The sequence below is a fragment of the Acinonyx jubatus genome, chromosome D4 (assembly GCF_027475565.1).
Source record: "Acinonyx jubatus isolate Ajub_Pintada_27869175 chromosome D4, VMU_Ajub_asm_v1.0, whole genome shotgun sequence".
NCBI lineage: Eukaryota > Metazoa > Chordata > Mammalia > Carnivora > Felidae > Acinonyx > Acinonyx jubatus.
Window position 1 is genome coordinate 21,648,007 of NC_069391.1, and position 20,166 is coordinate 21,668,172.

At 35.8% G+C, this 20,166-nt stretch overlaps 1 protein-coding gene across 8 annotated transcripts in view; it reads left to right on the forward strand.

The window, feature by feature from the left end:
• Positions 1 to 20,166, forward strand: part of PTBP3 (polypyrimidine tract binding protein 3) — a 119,140-nt gene that overhangs the window by 76,562 nt on the left and 22,412 nt on the right. For all 8 annotated transcript variants that reach the window (XM_053204796.1, XM_027034832.2, XM_027034833.2 and 5 more), the window contains 2 exons: positions 6,037 to 6,147; positions 7,562 to 7,736. In XM_053204796.1, coding sequence (XP_053060771.1) covers positions 6,037 to 6,147; positions 7,562 to 7,736 — 286 coding nt within the window. The remainder of the gene's footprint in view (positions 1 to 6,036; positions 6,148 to 7,561; positions 7,737 to 20,166) is intronic.

The following is a 20,166-nucleotide window of genomic DNA, read 5'->3' on the forward strand; positions in this document are numbered from 1 at the left end:
AATCTTTACACTATGTAAGATGGAAGCCATTAGAGGATTTTGAGTAGAGGAGTAAGATGATAGATTTATGTTTTAATGGAATCACTCTTGTTGCTGTGTTAAGAATAAATTGTAGGCATAAGTGGAGGATCTTAGCATAGTCCAGGTAAGAGATGGTGGTGACCCATGTGAGGATGTGGTCTTGGGAAGTGGTGATTATGGATATATTTGGAAGGATTTGCTGATGGGTTGAGTAATCGTGGATTATGAAGAAAAAGTGGAGTAATCAAGAATGCCTTCCAGATTTTGGATGTGAGCCTCTGGTAAAATAGAGCAATTTTATACTAAGATAGTAAAGACTAAAGGGAAAAGAAGATTTGGGGCAGGGGTAGAGGTAGTGTTTTGGACAAGATAATTTTGGGATACCTATTAGGCATGCAAGTGGTTGATGTTGAATAGACAATTGGGAAATAAGTTTGGAATGAGTGTAGGAATCCAGGGCTGGAGATTTGGTTATCATCAGCATATGGGTGGTAATTAAAGCCATTGGATTGGATTGCATAATCTAGAGAGTGTTTGTAAGTTAGGAAGTCATTTCTCAACAATTCCATAATGTAAATTCAACCTTGCATACTAAAAAATTTCTTTGTGTACTGAAATAGTACAAAACAATGTTCTCATGTAGTCCATTACTTCCAAATACTGTTATTTATGGGAGTTTTTTATGCATGTCCAATAGATGAATGTCTTCAAGATAAAGAACTGATCTTTTTGAATTGCAGAGTAAAGATAAATAACTTTAAAAAGCAATTATTAAAAGAGTCAGTACTAGTAATACACAATTCTGGTTCTTAAATCTTACTGTTTCATTGGGGACAAAAATTACTGTAAACAAATTATGGCCGATACACTAGGTTTTTGGGGTTTTTTTTTTTTAGTGTGTATTTATTTTTGGATGTTTGACTGAGCCACCCAGGTGCCCCAGTACACTTTTTACAAGTGAATACTAGTGAACTTTTTTAGATTCTGATAAGTGCTCCATGTATAAACATCACCATGAAGATTAATTTTACCTGAATTTGATCTTTGGTATTCTCTTCGTCCCCCCCCCCCTTTTAATGTTTGTTTTGTTTGTTTGTTTCGAGAGAGTGAGTGCGCACATGTGCACACAAGCAGGGGAGGAGTAGAGAGAGAGGAAGAAAGAATCCCAAGCAGGCTCCATGCTGTCAGTGCAGAGCCTGACTTAGGGCTTGACCTCATGAACCGTGAGATCATGACCTGAGCTGAAATCAAGAGTCAGGTGCTTAATCCACTGAGCCACCCAGGCACCTCTCTCTTCATCCCATTTTAAAGTCTTAAAAGATTAAATGCACAGGAGACATCAAGAGTTGGGTCTGTGTGTTTGTGTTTATGACAGAAAAATAAATATATTAGAGAAGTAGAATCAAAGAGTCAAATTATTACTGTAATCAATAATAATAAATCCATATATATTAAACTTTCCTGAATGTTAATCTTATGAGACCAAATCTGTTTAAAATTGTTGGTAAATTATTACTGTTGGTATTACTGTTGGTAATTATGAAAAGTTGTTAAAAATCACACTCGAGAGGTGCCTGGTTGGCTCAGATGGTTAAGCGTCCAACTTCGGCTCAGGTCATGATCTTGTGGTTTGTTCGTGGGCTCAAGCCCTGCATCAGGCTCTGTGCTGACAGTGCAGAGACTGCTTAGGATTCTCTCTCTCTCTACCCGCGCCCCCCCCCCCCGCCCCATTCCTCTCCCACTCGTGCTTTCTCTCTCTCTCAAAATAAATTTTTTAAAAAATCACACTTGAGGCATTAGCCTAGATTCCCTGGTGTTGCTCACTTACTTTGTTCAAAAGTATCAGATTGATGTTTAAAGCTACTCTGTCAGTACATACAATCCAGGGGACCCTAGGTAACTGTCCATGGTTAGCCAGTTCCACCCATTTATATTCTGTTAACACATTCAGTTAAAAATCACACAGCCAAACACAGCAGTGAGTGCGGATGTGCATCATGTTGGTGTTCATGTTAAATGAGAGAATGTAAACATTAATAAAATCTGAAGGTTAAGTAGAAATTTTCTAGGTTCTAAGCATAATTTAGTGTAAAATTCCAGATTTGAGAGCAAATTGTATGTTCTTACTCCTTCATTAATGAGATATTTTACATGAAGAATGTTTATTATTTTCAAAAAACTGCATGTTGCCGTAATTCCAGTCAGGTCTAAGTATAATTCTTTATCAGTTAATAATAAGCATTTACCATGTACTTGTTTATATGCCAAGAATTTTACTCAATGATATAGAAATGATTAAGACAAGGTGTGTGGGTGTGTGTGTGTGTGTGTGTGTGTGTGTGTGTGTGTGTGTGTACATACCTTCAAGGAGCTTTCAGTCTAATTAAAGGAGACATATGTAAACAAATGAATAGCACAGTATAAGTAAAACAAAAATATATATGAGACCAAGAAGGGAGTAATAAGAAAGAGAATGAAATCTATTGATACTTGGGAGAGGCTGAGAATTTTCTGGTGGCATTACTTTCCTGAGCTGAGTTTTGGAAAAGATAAATGAAAATTTACTAGGTATTAAGCATAGAGTTCTAAGAAAAAGGGAATAGCCATGTGTATAGGCATAGATGTCTGAAATCCCTTGGTACATTTAGAGAACTAGACACAACTGCACATTGTTGGTATAAATAGTGTGATATAGAGTATCAGGAAATGTGGTTAGAGAAGTAAACCAGAGCAAAATTATATATGATATAATCTTACTTGTAGTTTAGAATACTACCTGTGGCTGTAGTAAAAAAGTCTATTACTACTCCTTTACCCAACACTCAGATTATGCACTTATATAGATTGGGGTGTGTTTGTGATCACAGTATCACCAAGGATGGAAATAAGAAAATACAAGACCTTTTCCCAGGAATGCTTGTATCTTAAAGAAAGATGCAACATAAAATCTATATTCTTTGACGGTCAGCTGAGAAGATAAGTGTGGTATTCTTTTATGAATTTTAAGAATATTATCTAGAACACACAGGTGTACTGAGGAAATGCCTGTGACAGGACCAGAATTTTCATTAAAAGAACAAAAAAATTCCTAATGTTTTCAGAACAGTTAAATGAGAGATTAAGATCAGTTGTTTGTTTTTTTGTTTGTTTTGAGAGAGCGAGGGCACTAGTGAGCAAGGAGCAGAGAGAGAAAGAGGAAGGGAGATCCCACGAGGGGCAGAAAGAGAGAAGCAGGGCTTGCCCAGGGCTCTTGTTTTACCTGAGAAGCTGATCTCACCAGAGGGGCATGAGATCACTCTAGGCGGGGCTTAAGCTCACCCGAAGCAGGGAACGAGATCACACAAAGTGGGGCTCAAGCTCACCAAATCAGGGCTCAAGCTCACTTGATGTGGGACTCAAACTCATGGAATGTGAGATCGTGACCTAAGCCAAAGTTGATGCTTAATGACTGAGCCACCCAGGCGCCCAAGATCCCAAAGTTCTAAACTCTGAAATATGACCATAACTAAATTAACTGCGTTGTTTTTTTTTTTTAAGGAATTTCAACAAAGAATCCTCAGACTAATTTTAAGTAATAACATTTTTTGATGAGCCCTTCTAAGACAAATTGGTTCTGCAAATCTTGTTCAATGGTGTTATCTCCTATAAGAAGTGTTTGACTTTAAGCTGATTATCTGTTAGCATTTTGCCAAAAATGAGTATTTGGACTTTAGGACAGTTTATTTTATTTGGGGGTTGTAAAGTATACATAAATTTTACCATTTTAACTGTTTTTTAAGTGTACAGATCAGTGACATTAAATACACTCTCCTTGTTTTGCAATTATCACCACTCACCTTATATCTCCAAAAAGTTTTTTGTCTTCCTAAATTGAAACTCCCACACCCATTAAACAATACCTCCCCATTCCCCTTTTCTCTCAGCCCTTGGCAGCCACCATTCTACTTGCTGTCTATGAATTTGACTTCTTTACATTTTATAAGTGGAACCATGGATAATTTGTTCTTTTGTGACTGGCTTACTTCACTAAGTGTCTTTAGGGTTCATCCATGTGGTAGCATGTATCAGAATATCCTTTCTCTTAAAGGCTGAGTAATATTCCTTTGTATGTATTTAACACATTTTTGTTTATCCATTCATCTGTGGATGGACATTTAGGTTGCTTCCATCTTTTGCAAATAATGCTGCTACCAACATGGATGTACAAATAAATACCTCTTTAAGTCCCTGCTTTTGGTTCTTTTGGGCTTATACTAAGAAGTCGAACTGTTGAATCATATGGTAATTTTTTTTTTTTACTTTTCTTGAAGAACCACCCTCCTATTTTCCATAGCAGCTACATCATTTTACATTCCTACCAACAGTGCACAAGGGTTCTGTTTTCTCCACATCCTCCCCAACCCTTGGTATTTTCTGGGTTTGTTTTTTGTTTTTGATAAAAGCTGTCCTAATGAGTGCGAAATCTCATTGAGTTTTTATTTGCATTTCCCTAATGATTAGTGGTGCTGAGCATCTTTTCATGTGTTTATTGGCTATTTGATTATTTTCTTAAGTCCTTTGCTGATTTTTGTTGTTGAATTATAGGAGTTCTTCATATATTTTGGATAGTAACCCCTTACCGGATATGATTTGCAAATATGATCTCCTGTTTTGTGGGTTGCTGTTTCACTCTGTTGATAGTGTCTTTTGATGCACATAAGTCTTAAATTTTGATGTAGTAGAAATTGCCTATTCTTTTGCTGCTGTGCTTTAGGGTATTTATTATTAATCATTCTTTCTAAAGGTAATTAAAAGGGAGGAAGGCCTATTTGGCTATTAAGGACATTCATATATAGTATTTGATAATAGTGATAATAGCAAATTCTTACCAGCATAGGGAATAATTATCTTTTTATTCTTAAAAGTGGACTGACAAGCTTCTGGCTGATTAAGATCCACATTTAAGATGGGATGGGATATAAGAGGAAAACAAAGTGCATTGTAGTAACCGTGGCTATTGGTGATGGAGTAGAGCAAGTATATTGTAAGAACTTGCTAGGGTAGTAACCAGGTATCTGTCAGGAAATCTCCACACTGTGTTTATTCCTCTTCTCCAAAGACACTTCAGAGAGGCCTTCTTTGACCAGTCTTGCACCTTCCCAAGTTACATTCCAGTTCACTCTTATCCCTTTTCCTTTTATTTTTATTCATAACACTTTTTTATGATGAGACATTGTTTTTCATTTATCGTCTGTCTTTCCTTAGGGCATAGACTTTTGTTGTTATTCACTGCTGATTTCCAAGGCCTAGAGCAGTGCTCTTTGAATATTGAATGAATTAACAGAGTGGCCTGTAGAGGAACATTTTATAGTTTGTCTGCCTATAAAAATCTTAAGAAGTTGATGCTGATTCTCAAGGTGAAATAGTTGATCCATATGACTCTTCCTCTTCCATTCATATGCTTTGTAACACCATTATCTCTTACCAGTAATTAATTCCTACTGTAGTCTCATATTTTTCATATTGTGCCATTTATCACATACTATAAAATAGGTTAAATATTTGAGTGCCTGTTGTGCATCAGGCACTGTTTTAGGCCATGCGTGGATGTTGAAACATTAACATCTTAGGCTTGATTTAAGTCATTTTTGTACCAACAATTTTAATAGAGGAAATAGAGGAAATTATTTTCATTAGGGCTGCCTAGGTGGCTCAGTCGGTTAAGCGTCTGACTGTTGATTTCGGCTCAGGTCAAAATTTCATGGTTCGTGAGTTTGAGCCCTGCCATCAGGCTCTGCGCTGATAGCACAGAGCCTGCTTGGGATTCTCTCCCTCCTTCCTTCCCTCCCTCTCTCTCTCTGTCTCTGTCTCTCTCTCTCTCTCTGTTCCTCCCCCACTTGTTCTCACTCTCTCTCTCTCAAAATAAATAAACTTAAAAAAATAATAGACAAAAATGGAATTTATGAATTGAGTTATATTTATAAAAGTACATTAGCCTAATTTTTACCTTAGATTTAACCTGTGAACTTTTTCCAGATATTTTCTAAATTTGGCACAGTCTTGAAGATTATCACCTTTACAAAGAATAATCAGTTTCAAGCCTTGCTTCAGTATGCTGACCCAGTGAATGCACATTATGCCAAAATGGTAATTACGATCTTTTTTCATTTTTCATTTGTTAATTAGTCTTCAGTGATACCAAAGAATGCCATCATGTCTTCTCCCTTGCTGCAATTTACCGTGTGTTTTTAATTGTAGTAAAACATACGTAATGTAAAATTGACTGCTTTTAAATGCACTGTTCCATATGCTTTTTAAAATGATAAGCTAAAGATTACTTTCTTCATATGAAATGGTTTCAAATCATTTATCACTTCTCAGATCTTTGGGACTCATTTCTGTCATATTTTTAAAGTCTAGAAGTGGAGCACAGTATTCCTGATAAAATCTGAATAATAAAGTAGAATTATCTTTTTTCTTGTATCTTCATTTTGATTCAGTTGCCCAAAGATTGTAATTTTGTAACTGTATTCACTGCTGAATTTTGTTGAGCTCTGATTTTGTGAATATACAACATTTTAGGAAGCTTGCTGCTGTTAGTTTATATTGTCTTTTTTTTTTTAGTACATGAGTGCTTGACTTTTGACAAGTAGAAAATTTCATATTCAGTGTGATTATATTTTACTCATCTCCTATTGAGATCTATTCTTAACCCTAATTCTATCTTTTATCAGTATCTGAATTATTTCTAATTTCTTTTCAAAGATTGGGACTAAGGTTTTTAGTAGTTTTCTGTACCACACACTGCCATATTAGGAATATGGACTTTATATTTGCTGTACCCTTTACCTGCACATATTACTTTGTACCTTTATGATGATGTACTCATCAATAACTGTTTATAAGTCAGTGTTTTTTGTATATTTGCATTTTTCATGTTTTGGGGTTTCTGGTATCTATTTTTATAAATTTGAGCATTTGTGAAAGTCAAGTGGCTACATATATTCCTTTGATAAGTTTTCATTATTGTGAAGGGGGTAAGAATTACTGATCTTTGGTCTTATGTCAGAACTAATTGCAAAATTTCCCTCATTTATTATTCAAAGTATTATAAAATAGATTTACAAGAGAAAAAAAGAGATAATATTTCATATGTTGTGGTTTCATCTTAAACTGTGTAAAGTGTGCTAAAAAATGCAATGAAATATAAAATCAAATCATTTTTAAACATTTGTTGTGGACACAATAATCATAATGGTAGCTAGTACGATGCTCAATAATGTGTAAGTTTTCCATGCTTTTACATTTCTCTCCTTTCATTTGATCTTACCGTAGACAAGAAAGGGATTATTATGACATTGTGAAAAACTGAGAGATTTTCTTTTTCTCTCTTACGTTCACACAGTTAGTGACATAGGTAAAAGTAAAAACAAGTCTTTGGCTTTTAGTCCTTTACTCTCTGCTTTACACCTAATTGCTCACTCTGTGTCAAAGTAGAGGCTACTTGATTTATCAGTGTTGTTGTCTTGCAAAACCTCAGTCCCTTTCTTACATGCTTTAGGCTCTGGATGGCCAGAATATCTATAATGCATGCTGCACTCTGCGTATTGACTTCTCCAAGCTCACCAGCCTTAATGTGAAATATAATAATGACAAAAGCAGAGACTTCACTCGTTTAGACCTTCCTACTGGTGATGGCCAGCCATCCCTTGAACCCCCTATGGCTGCTGCTTTTGGTGAGTAGTTCCATTTTGGGTCGCAAAGCAAGCTTTCTGAAGTTACAAGTTTTATACATTAATCTGTGCATATCAGCCTTTTTCTTCTTGGATTCTCTCAGGATTTCTAAAGGAAAGAAAAATCTTGGAACAAAATGTGTCCTTTAATTAAATCTTAATATTAGTAGATTCTGTTAGTTGGCAAAACAAATGAATATCTGAAATTGAGTTAAAAATTTATGTTCTAACATTAATCTTACTCATTCTTTATAAGCCAAACAACCATTTGCTTTAAATTAATGCTCATAAGTATTAACATTGCTTTAAATGTGTTGACTTATAGCCACGGAATATTGGTATTGTGTTCTTGAGAGAAATACTTTTCTCCTTTTGAAGTAGTGGTATTTTATTTATTTTTAAATATTTATTTATTTTTGGAAGAGAGAGATAGGGAGTGACCAGGGAGGGGCAGAGAGAGGAGGCAGAATGCCAAGCAGGCTCCATGCTGTCACTACAGAGCCCGATGTGGGGCTTGAACCCATAAACCATGAGATCATTACCTGAGCTGAAACCAAGAGTTGGATACTTAACTGACTGAGCCACCAGGTGCCCCTGAAGTAGTGTTATTTTAAAAAAGGGCCTAAATTAGTGGTATGTTCTTCCTCTGTTCAAAGAAGGGGATTTATTTTATTTTGTTTTTTTTATAAATCAGAACTCCCATCTGTAACTTAAGTTTGTGTGAAGTTGTATTTTTGCATTATAATTATTAAAATTACAACCTTCTGAATTATCTCTGCAAATGTTGGTTTGAAGGGCTTTTTTCTTTTATTTAAAATTAGTTACCAATAGGGGCGCCTGGTTGGCTCAGTTGGTTCAGCGTTCGACTTCGCCTCAGGTCATGATCTCGTGGTCCGTGAGTTCGAGCCCCGCGTCAGGCTCTGTGCCGACAGCTCGGAGCCTGGAGCCTGTTTCAGATTCTGTGTCTCTTCCTCTCTCTGACCCTCCCCTGTTCATGCTCTGTCTCTCTCTGTCTCAAAAATAAACATTAAAAAAAATTTTTTTTTTTAAATAAAATTAGTTACCAATATATTTGTACTTTTAAAACAAATCATTATGTAAAGGAAGAAGCAATGGATGGCCCAGTTGGGTATATCATTAGGTTGATATATGCTACTTTTGGATTTTGCAGCCCTTGAAGGTGTGGTCTATTATCTAAAGTATTAAATTTTATTACCTTTTGTGATTAGTTTTCATTTCCCAGATGACACCATAAAATATTGCGCATTGAGACCTTAAGTGATATTTAGTCCATATTTATTTTATAGGTGAGAAAAATGAATCCTTAGCCACATGTCCAATTTTCTGGAAAATAGTTTGTAACTTTATTTTCAAGTAAAAGCTTTCTGTTATTTATAACTGAGAAAGACAAGTGAATTGTTCAGTTCATGTTCCTGAACTGTTAAAGTTTCTGTCTTGGTCTAACCAAATGTTTGTGTTTTATACTTGTTACCAGCCTCTACTTACATGTCCGATTTGGCAGAGCCGGAGGTCTTTGTAATCACAATTTCAGGAATACATGATAGAAATTGAGGCTGTCGTTCAAGTGTACCAAAACTTTGCTATCAAATGCAGAACTGTACTTATTCCAATAATTGAGTAGGTATTTTTGATGTAATTAATTATGCATTATGGGAGGAGGACATTTTTCAATTATGATCAAGAATTTTGGTTTCTGAGTATAAAATAACAGAGTAGTAACAGCCTTTTTCATCGTTTTAATAAATCCTTAGTCATTGCAAAGTAATATCTACATCTTAAGAGAGCTGATTCATCAACAGAGAACAATACTTTTTTGCGTATTATGTCAAAGTTGACTCTGCCTCTTGCTAATATTTAACATGATTCACTATTCCCTTCTTTTCTCTTGGCTTGTGCAATACCACTCTCCTGACTTTTTCCTTACTATCTCTTCTTTCTTTTTTTAAAGGTTCTTTACTGCTCCTAGGGTTAAGTCATAAGCACTCTGTCCCTGTTTTTAGTGATAATACACTATACCTTTAGAAAATCTTCTAAAATATGCAAATATATATTTTAACACCCATGTAGTTATCATCCAGGTTAAGAAATAATATATTTATATATCCTGAAGAAGCAGTGTTTGTAGCACTCTCATTGATTATGTATGTTCCTTCCCTTCCTGTCCCAGGATGATCAGTCTCAAATTTGATGATATTCATTCTTTTGCTTTTCTGCTTTTTCCTTGTGTATGTTTTTCTTATCACTCATTATGCAGCTCTAAGTGTTAATTTAAACATTTTTTCTCCTTTATTTAGAATTTTATATAAATGGCATCATGCTCTTCATTTTCTTTTGTTGACTTGTGATTCATCCATATTTTTATATATATATATATGGCTGTTGCTTATTCATTCTCAGTACCATCAAGTGTATAGATATCTATTGAATGAATATACCACAGTTTGTTTATCCATTCTATTGTTGATAGTCATTAGGATTGTTTTAGTTTGAGGTCATTATGGACAATGCTGCAGTGAGATATTCCTGATTACCCATGAGGTTAAACATATTTTTATTTGTTTATTGGCCATTCTCCCTTATGAATTTTCTGTTGTAACTTTTTTTACCTATTTTTGTGTTTGCTGTCTTGTTTCTTTCTTTTCTTTTTATTTTTCTTTCTTTTTTTTTTTTTTGGTGGAAATTCTTTTTATATATATCCCACACAATAGTTCTTTGTTGGCTATAGCTATATGTGTTTCAAATAGTTTCTTCCATTTTTGGCTTATTGGTTTATTCTTGTTATGGTATTTTTATTTAGTCAAATTTATTTGCCATTTCTTTTATATTTATGTTTTTTGTGTCTTGTTTAAGAAATCCTTTGTTCCTCTGACATCATAAATATATATACCTACATTCTAAAGTTTATAGTATTTTAGTGCCACCTGGGTGACTTAGTTGGTTAAGCATTCAACTCTTGGTTTAAGCCCAGGTCATGATCTCAGTTTTGTGAGGTCGAGCTCCGCGTCGGGCTCCATGCTGACAATGCAGAGCCTGCTTGGGATTCTCTGTGTCTCCCTCTCTCTTTGCCTCTTCCCCACCTGCACTGTCTCTCTCTCAAAATAAATAAACTTTATAGTATTTTAATAATTTTGTTTTGAAATAGTTCAAGTTGCAAGATTAGTACAAAGAAATTCCCTTATATCCAGAAGCATCCAAGATTCCTCAATTAACATCATGCCACATTTACTTCATTGTCTCTCTGATTATATGGAAGAGGTGGATAGTTGTTTTTTCTTTTTCCCCTCAATTATTGGAGAGTTGGTTGCAGGCATGATGCCTCTTTACTTCTTAATACTCAGTGTGTATTTTCTTTTCTTATTTTATTTATTTATTTATTTATTTTTTTAACATTTATTTTTGAGACAGAGACAGAGCATGAACGGGGGAGGGTCAGAGAGAGAGGGAGACAGAATCTGAAGCAGGCTCTAGGCTCTGAGCTGTCAGCACAAAGCCTGATGTGGGGCTCGAATTCACGGACCGGGAGATCATGACCTGAGCCAAAGTCGGACGCTTAACCGACTGAGCCACCCAGGCGCCCCTCAGTGTGTATTTTCTAAGAATAAGGACATTCTTACCTAAACATAGGTCACTTATCAAAATTGGGAAATAAACATTTATATAATACTATGATCTAATCCATAGACCTTTTAGAAATTTGCCTGTTGCAAAAGTAATGTTCTTTATAAGAGAATTTTTTCTGGTAAAGACCCAAACCAGTATTAGGCTAATTTATTTGGAGTCTCTTTAGAGTCCTTTAATTTGGAACATTTCCTCACTCTTTGTCTTTTATGATATTTGAATTGGTGAAGATTTCAGGTTGGGTATTTCATAGAATGTCTCTCAATATGAGTGTCTGGTTTTTTTTGGCTAAAACAGCGTTGTGTCTTTCTCAGTTGGTTACATCAGGAGACATAGGATGCCAGTTTATCTAATTCATGACGATACTAACTTTGATCACTTACTAACGTGATTTCTGCAAAGTTTCTTCCCAGTAAATTACTATTTTTCTCTGTAATTTGTAGGGTGATACATTGAGACTATATAAATATCCTGTTCCCTATCGCTTTTCACTCTTGAATTGTATCATCCATTGCCAAATATTGTTGTTACTGTGATGGTTACCTTATTGGAGATTTGTTAATCTCATCATTCCTTTAATGCTTATTAGCTAATTTTATTATAAAGGACTTTTTTCTTACCACCACTCCCTTCATTTATTTATTCATTCATTTTGAATAAATTTGACATCTAACATTGTGTGAATTTAAGGTGTGTAACTTGTTACTTTGATACATTTATATGTAATAATGTCTGTCTAAATTCATTATACTGTGCATTAGGTCTCCATGCTTATTTATTACTCATTTATTTTTTCTTGTCAGTGTGGTCTTACAGATTTTTTTACAATTTTTAATTTAATTTTCTTTTAATTTACATCCAAATTAGTTAGCATATAGTGCAACAATAATATCAGTAGATTCCTTAGTGCCCCTTATCCATTTAGCCCATTCCCCTCCCACAACCCCTCCAGTAACCCTGTTTGTTCTCCATATTTATGAGTCTCTTCTGTTCTGTCCCCCTCCCTGTTTTTATATTATTTTTGTTTCCCTTCCCTTATGTTTATCTGTTTTGTCTCTTAAAGTCCTCATATGAGTGAAGTCGTATGACATTTGTCTTTCTCTAATTTCACTTAGCCTAATACCCTCCAGTCCCATCCACATAGTTGCAAATGGCAAGATTTCATTCTTTTTGATTGCCAAGTAATACACCATTGTATATATACATACCACACCTTCTTTATCCATTCATCCAGCGATGGACATTTGGGCTCTTTCCATACTTTGGCTGTTGTTGATAGTGCTGCTATAAACATGGGGATGCATGTGTCCCTTCGAAACAGCACACCTGTACCATTGGATAAATGTCTAGTAGTGTAATTGCTGGGTCGTAGGGTAGTTCTATTTTTAGTTTTTGAGGAACCTCCATACTGTTTTCCAGAGTGGCTGCACCAGCTTGCATTCCCATGGTCTTATAGATTCTTATTCTGTGGGTTTTATGCTGTGATTTTTCATTTTATGTTCAACCTGTCCCAGGTTTGGCCAGTGGGAGCCCTTTCACAGTGGCTTCTATGGCCCTTGACATATCCCCATCTTCGTTTGAACATTTCCTAACTTTCTGGCTGAAGATATTTCAGCTCTTCTTTACCTTCCCTCCCTTAGTGTTGCAATCAGCTACTTCTCTATTGAGGCCCAGTTCCTTTTAGTTAGAAATGGTTTTTTGAAATCAATACTCAGGCATTAGATGTGCTCGTTGTTGATAGGAACATCATTGCTTCTAGGCACTTTAAATGAACATTACTGGGATTCATATGTGTGTGTAGGTCATAAATGTATTTCTCTGTGCTTCATAAATATATGTCTCCGTGTGGTTAAAAACCACAAATTTTAACTAATACCTCCAATTCCAATCCCCGCACCCTTTTCATACTGTTAGCTCCCTGCTTCAAGAATGAGATATTTAGTTTCTATTAGCTTCAATGTGTTTACTTATTTGCTCAATCTTGTAATACACAGAGCGTGGTTTCAGAGTTGTTAACACATAGTATTAACCTCAGCTGAATATTTGCTTAAGTAGTTTTGTGGGTATTATTCATGGGTCTATTTATTACTCTCTCCTTTAATCATCACCACAAGTCTCAATACCTGACAGAATAAATCTTTTTACCTTATTTTTCAAGAGTGTCTTTGCACTTCATCATTTTACCTATGAATTTTAGGGTCAACATGTCACATCCTCAAGGAAAAAGCTGTTAGAGTTCATTTGGATTACGTTGAGTTTATAAATTACGTAGAAGATAATTGACATCTTTACAATACAGTCTTAACCGTCTTTGAACATTGTACATCTCTTCATTTTTTTGAATGTTCCTTAATGTCTTTCCAAAGAGTTTGGTGACTTTAGGTGACTCCACAAATATGTGCATGCTTTGTTGTATTTATTCTTCAGGACCATACTTTTTAAATGTTTATTTTTGAGAGAAAGAGTGCAAGCGGTGGAGGGGAAGATAAAGAGGGAAACACAGAATCCGAAGCGGGCTCCAAGCTCTGATCTATCAGCAAAGAGCCTGACGTGGAGCTCGAACCCATGGACCGCGAGATCATGACCTGAGCCAAAGCTGGATGCTTAACCAACTGAACCACCCAGGCGCCCCAGGATCATACTTTTTAGATTCTAATTCTAGACCTACTATTTATGATCTGTGTGACTTGGGGCAAATTGTTTAACTTCTCTGCACTTTTGTTTATTCATATGTGAAATGAGCATGGGGCGCCTGGGTAACTAAGTTGGTTTAGTGTCCATCTCTTGATTTCCTTTAAGGTCATGATCTCCTGGTTCATGAGTTCGGGCCCCATGGCAGGCTCTGTGCCGATAGCATGGAACCTGCTTGGGATTCTCTGTCCCTCTCTTTCTGCTCCCTCCCTGCTTGCATGTGCGCTCTCTCATGTGCTCTCTCTCTAAAATAAATAAACATTTTTTTTAAAAGCTATCTAAAATAGTCAAAGTATTTACAATAATTTCTTAATGAAAGACTTAATGTAAAGCTGCGGAAATCAAGCCAGTTTGGTAGTGTATATAGGATATATAGATTTACATTAATAGAGCAGAATACAGAGTCTAGAAATAGTCTCATTTATATATAATACATCTATTGATTTTTCAACAGTGTAAAATTCCATAGGGAAAGAAAATCTTTTCAAAAAGTTTTTAGCCACATAGGTATTCATACTGAAAAAATTAAAAATTTTTTCTGTATCTTGTACCATACTGACAAACTGACTTTCTTGAAATAGATCTTTAGACCTATACTGTAAGGTGTAAACCACTGCAGAAGAAGTTATATACAAACCTAATGGTAACCATATACCAAAACCCACGAATAAAACATTCAAAGAATAGAGAGGAAGAAATCCAAGTATATCACTAAAGAAAATCAGCAAAACATGAAAAGAAAAAGGATCAGAGAAAATCAGAAACAGCCACAAAATAAGTAATAAGATGGCAATAAACACGTATCTATCAATAATTACTCTGAATGTAAATGGACTAAATGATGCTCCAATCAAAACAGAGATTGACAGAATTGATTAAAAAATAAGACCCATCTAGGGTCGCCTGGGTGGCTCAGTTGGTTGGGCGTCCGACTTCGGCTCAGGTCATGATCTCGTGGTTCATGGGTTCGAGCCCTGTGTTGGGCTGTGTGCTGACAGCTCAGAGCCTGGAGCCTGCTTCAGATTCTGTGTCTCCCTCTCTCTCTGCCCCTCCCCCACTCACACTCTGTCTCTCTCTCTCTCTCTCTCTCTCTCTCTCTCTCTCTCAAAAATAAACATTTAAAAAAAATTTTTTTAAACAAGACCCATCTAAATGCTGCCTACAGGAGACTCATTTTAGACCTAAAGACACATTCAGTTTGAAAGTGAAGGGATGGAGAAACATCTGTCAGGCAAACAGATCTCAAAAGAAAAAGAGTAACAGTACTTACATTGGACAGAAACAGACTTAAAAACAAAGACTGTAAAGAACAAATAAGGATGTTATGTAATTAAAAAGGGGACAATCCAACAAGAAGATACAAAAATTATAAATATTTACGCACCCAGCATAGGAGCACCCAAGTACACTATAAAACAGTTATTAACAAACATAAAGGAATTAATTGATAGTAATACGCTAATAGTAAGGGACCTTAACACCCCACTTAACCCAACGGACAGTTCATGTAAACAGAAAATCAACAAGGAAACTGTGGCTTTGAAGGACATACCAGAACAGATGGATTTAACAGATACATTCAGAATATTCCATCCTGAAACAGCAGAATACATATTATTTGCAAGTGCACATGGAGCATTCTCCAGAATAGACCACATATTAGACCACAAAACAAACCAGCAAATTCAAAAGATCAAAATGATACCATGCATCTTTTCAACCACAAGAAAAAATCTGGAAAGACCATAAACACATTGAGGCTAAATAACTTGCTAATAAACCATGACTGAGTCAACCAGGAAATAAAAGAAGAAATTAAAAAGTACATAGAAACAAATGATAATGAAAGCACAACAGTCCAAAACCTCTGGGATGCAGTAAAAGTGGTTCTAAGAGGGAAGTTCATAGTAATACTGGCCTGTCTCAGGAAGCAAGAAAAATCTCACGTAAACAACCTAACCTTATACCTAAAGGAGGTAGAAAAAGAACAACAAACAAAACCAAAAACCAGCAGAATGACGAAAATAATAAAGATTAGAGCAGACATAAATGATATAGAAACTAAAAACAAAAAAACAATAGAACAGATCAGTGAAACCAGGAGCTGGTTCTTTGGAAAATAATCAGTAAAATTGATTATCCTTTAGTCAGACTTGCCAAGAAAAAGAAAAAGAAAGGACACCAAATCACAAATGAGAGGAGAAAAAACCAACACCACAGAAATACAAACAATTGTAAGAGAATATTCTGAAAAACTATATGCCAACAAACCAGGCAACCTAGAAGAGATGGTTAAATTCCTAGAAACCTATAAACTATCAAAACTGAGACAGAAAGAAATAGGAAATTTGAACAGTCAGTAACGAGTCAAGGTATTGAATCAGTAATCAAAAAACTCCCAACAAACAAAAGCCCAGGACCAGATGGTTTCACAGGCAGTTTCTACCAAACACTTAAAGAAAAACTCATAGCTTTTGTTCTCAAACTATTCCAAAAAATAGAAGAGGAAGGAAAACTTCGATATTCATTCCCTGAGGCCAACATTATCCTGATACCAAAACCAGATAAAGACCCACTAAAGAGAACTATAGGCCAATATCCCTGATGAACATGGATGCAAAAATTCTCAATAAGATACTAGCAAACTGCTTTAAACAATACATTTTTTTTTTAATCACGATCAAATGGGATATTCCTGGGATGCAAAGGTGGTTCAATAATCGTATTTCAATCAACATCATACATCACATCAGTAAGAGAAAGGATAACCATATTATCATTTCAGTAAATAACAGAAAAATCATTTGACAAAGCACAACATCCATTCTTGATGAAAGTGCCCAACAAAGTAGGTTTAGAGGGCCTAATGTAAATAAGGCCATGTGTGAAAAACCCACAGCTAACACTGAAAGCTTTTCCCCTAAGGTCAGGAACATCACGAGGATGTCTACTGTCAACACTTTTATTCAACATAGTACTGGACGTCCTACCCACAACAATCAGACAACAAAAAGAAAGAAAAGGCATCCAGTTTGGGAAAGAAGAAGTAAAACTTTTAATATTTGCAGATGGCATAATACTATATATAGAAAACCCTAAGACTCAACCAACAAACTGCTAGAACTGATAAATTCAGTAAAGTTGTAGGATATAAAATGAAAGAACAGAAATCTGTTGTATTTCTGTATACCAATAATGAAGCAGCAGATAGAGAAATTAAGAAAACAATCCCATTTACAATTGTACCAAAAATAATTTAAGATATCTTATGTAGGATACCTAGGAATAAACTTAACTAAAGAGGTAAAAGACCTGTACTCTGAAAACTGTAAAACACTGATGAAAGAAATGGAAGACAACACAAAGAAATGGAAAGACATTCCATGTTCGTGTATTGAAAGAACAAATATTTTTAAATGATTGTAGTACCCAAAGCAGTCTATACATTTAACGCAATCTCTATCAAAAACCAAGAGCAGATTTCACAGAACTAGAACAAACAACCCTAAAATTTGTATGGAACCACAAAAGACCCCAAACAGCCAAAGCAGTCTTGAAAAAGAAAAGCAAAGCAGGGGACATCATAATTCTGGACTTCATAGGTCAATAGACCAGAAGAGAAAACCCAGAGATAAACCCACAATTGTGTGGTCCATTAATTTTCAACAAAGCAGAAACAAATATCCAATGGGAAAAAGAGTCTCTTCAACATACAGTGTTGGGAAAACTGGACAGCAACATGCAAAAGAATGTGTGTACACATGGAATATTATTCAGCCATAAAAAATGAAATTTTGCCATTTCCAATGACATGGATGGAGGTAGGGAGTATAATTCTAAGTGAAATAAGTCAGAAAGACAACTATCACATGATTTCACTCATGTAGAATCTAATATAAAACAAAGGAAAAAATAAGAGAAAAGACATCAATAAACAGACTTTAATTTGTGTTTGTTTGTTTGGTTGTTTGGTTTTGGTTTTTTTGTTTTTGTTTTTTTGGTAATCTGTTTACCCAACATGAGACTTGAACTCATCACCCCAAGCTCAGTAGTTGCATGCACTTCTGACTGAGCCAGCCAGGCACCTGAACTCTTTTTTCTTTCTTTTTTTTTTTTAAAGTTTCTTTATTTAGAGAGAGCACATGGGAGGGGCAGAGAGATTCCCAAGCAGGCTCCGCACTGTCAGCACAGAGCCTGATGCGGGGCTTGAACTCACAAACAGTGAGACTGTGACCTGAGCCAAAATCAAGAGTCAGTCACTTAGCCACCCGAGCACCCCACCCCCCAACTCTTGCTTACAGAGAACAAACAAATGGTTACCAGAGTGGGGGAAGGGGTTTAAATAGGTTATGGAGATTAAGGAGAGCACTTGTAGTCATGAGCACTGGGTGATGTAGGGAATATAGAAATGTTGAATCACTGTAATATACACATGAAACTAATATTACACTGTATGTTAACAGTGCTTGAAAGATAACATCAAGAAAATCAAAGGCAGGGGCACGTGAGTAGCTCAGTTGGCTAAGTATCCGACTCTTGAGTTCAAGCCTTGCATTGGGCTCCGTGCTGACAGTGCAGAGCCTGCTTGGGATTCTATCTCTCCCCCTTCTCTGCCCCTCCCATGCTTATACTCTCTCTCTCTCTCTCTCTCTCTCAAAAATAAACTTTAGGGTGGCTCAGTCATTTGAGTGTCCAACTTTGGCTCAGGTCATGATCTTGCAGTTAGGGAGTTTGAGCCCCACATCAGGCTCACTGCTGTCAGCCTGTCAGTGCAGAGCCTGCTTCAGATCCTCTGTCCCCGTTTCTCTGCCCCTCCCCTGCTTGTGCTCTCCAAAAATAAATATTAAAAAAAAGTAATAGAATAAAGAAGTAAATTTTTTAAAAAAAGGAAATCAAAGGCAGGCTACAGACTTGAAGGAAAACCTTTGCAGCACATATATCAGACATAGTAGTTATATCAAGTTATGTGAAGACCTCTTATAACTCAATAGGAAGAAAACAAACCAAGAAAAAATGTGCAAAAGATATGAAGATAGTGTACAAAAAATGGCATATGAATGTCGACAAGCACCTGAAATGGTGCTTATCCCCAGTCATCAGGGAAGTGGAAATTAAAATCACTATAAGATAGCGGTACATGCCCATTAGAATGGCTAAATTTTATAAGGTTTACTGTATCAAGGATGTGGACCATCTTTCACTGGTGTACTGTGTTGGTGGCAATGTAAAATTTAGGTAAGACCACTTTAGCAAAGACTTGGACAGTTTCCTTAAAAGTTAAATGTGTGCCTGCATTATGACCCACTCATTCTACCTGATCACTTATCCAAGAGGAATCAAAGTTCATATCCACACAGATACCTGTGTAGAAATGTCCTTAGCAATTTATTTGTAATGACCAAAATCTAGAAATATTTTATTACAGGTGAGTATTTTAAAGTATAGTTTGTCCATATGATGAAATGCTATTTAAATACACAGGAATATATCAACAAGGAGAACCAGATTATTTTGATTGAAAGAAGCCAGACAAAACTTTATTCTGAATTAAAGAAACCAGATTTTTCAAAGAACACCTACTGTATGATTCTGTTTATGTGTAAGTCTGAAAAATGCACACTAGTCTATAGTGACAGAAAGCAGATGAGTGGTTACCTAGGGACAGGGTTTGGAGGGAGAGGGATTACAAAGGGGTACAAGGAAATTTTTGAAATGAAGAAATATTTGTTATCTTGATTGTGATGATAGTTTCACATGTTTTAACTATATGTCAAAACTGTACATAATCCCTTTTAAAAAAGAAAAGTGAGTCCTATCAATTTCAGTCTAATGCTGACTGAAAGCCCTCCAAAGTTCCTTTTTCTTTCAGAGTAAATGCCCACATCCTTACGTTGGATTACAAGGCCCTATACCATGCACTCCAATTTTACTTTTTAAATATCTTTGTCAGTACCCTCCCTGCCCCCCTCCACCCCACTCTTTCTGCTCACCAAACTGACAGTCCCTCCAGTTTATAAAACATTTTAAGTATGTTCCCACCTCTAGATTATTCCAGTTATTCCCCCTAGCTGGAGTACTTTTCTCTCAGGTACCCTCAGTTTTT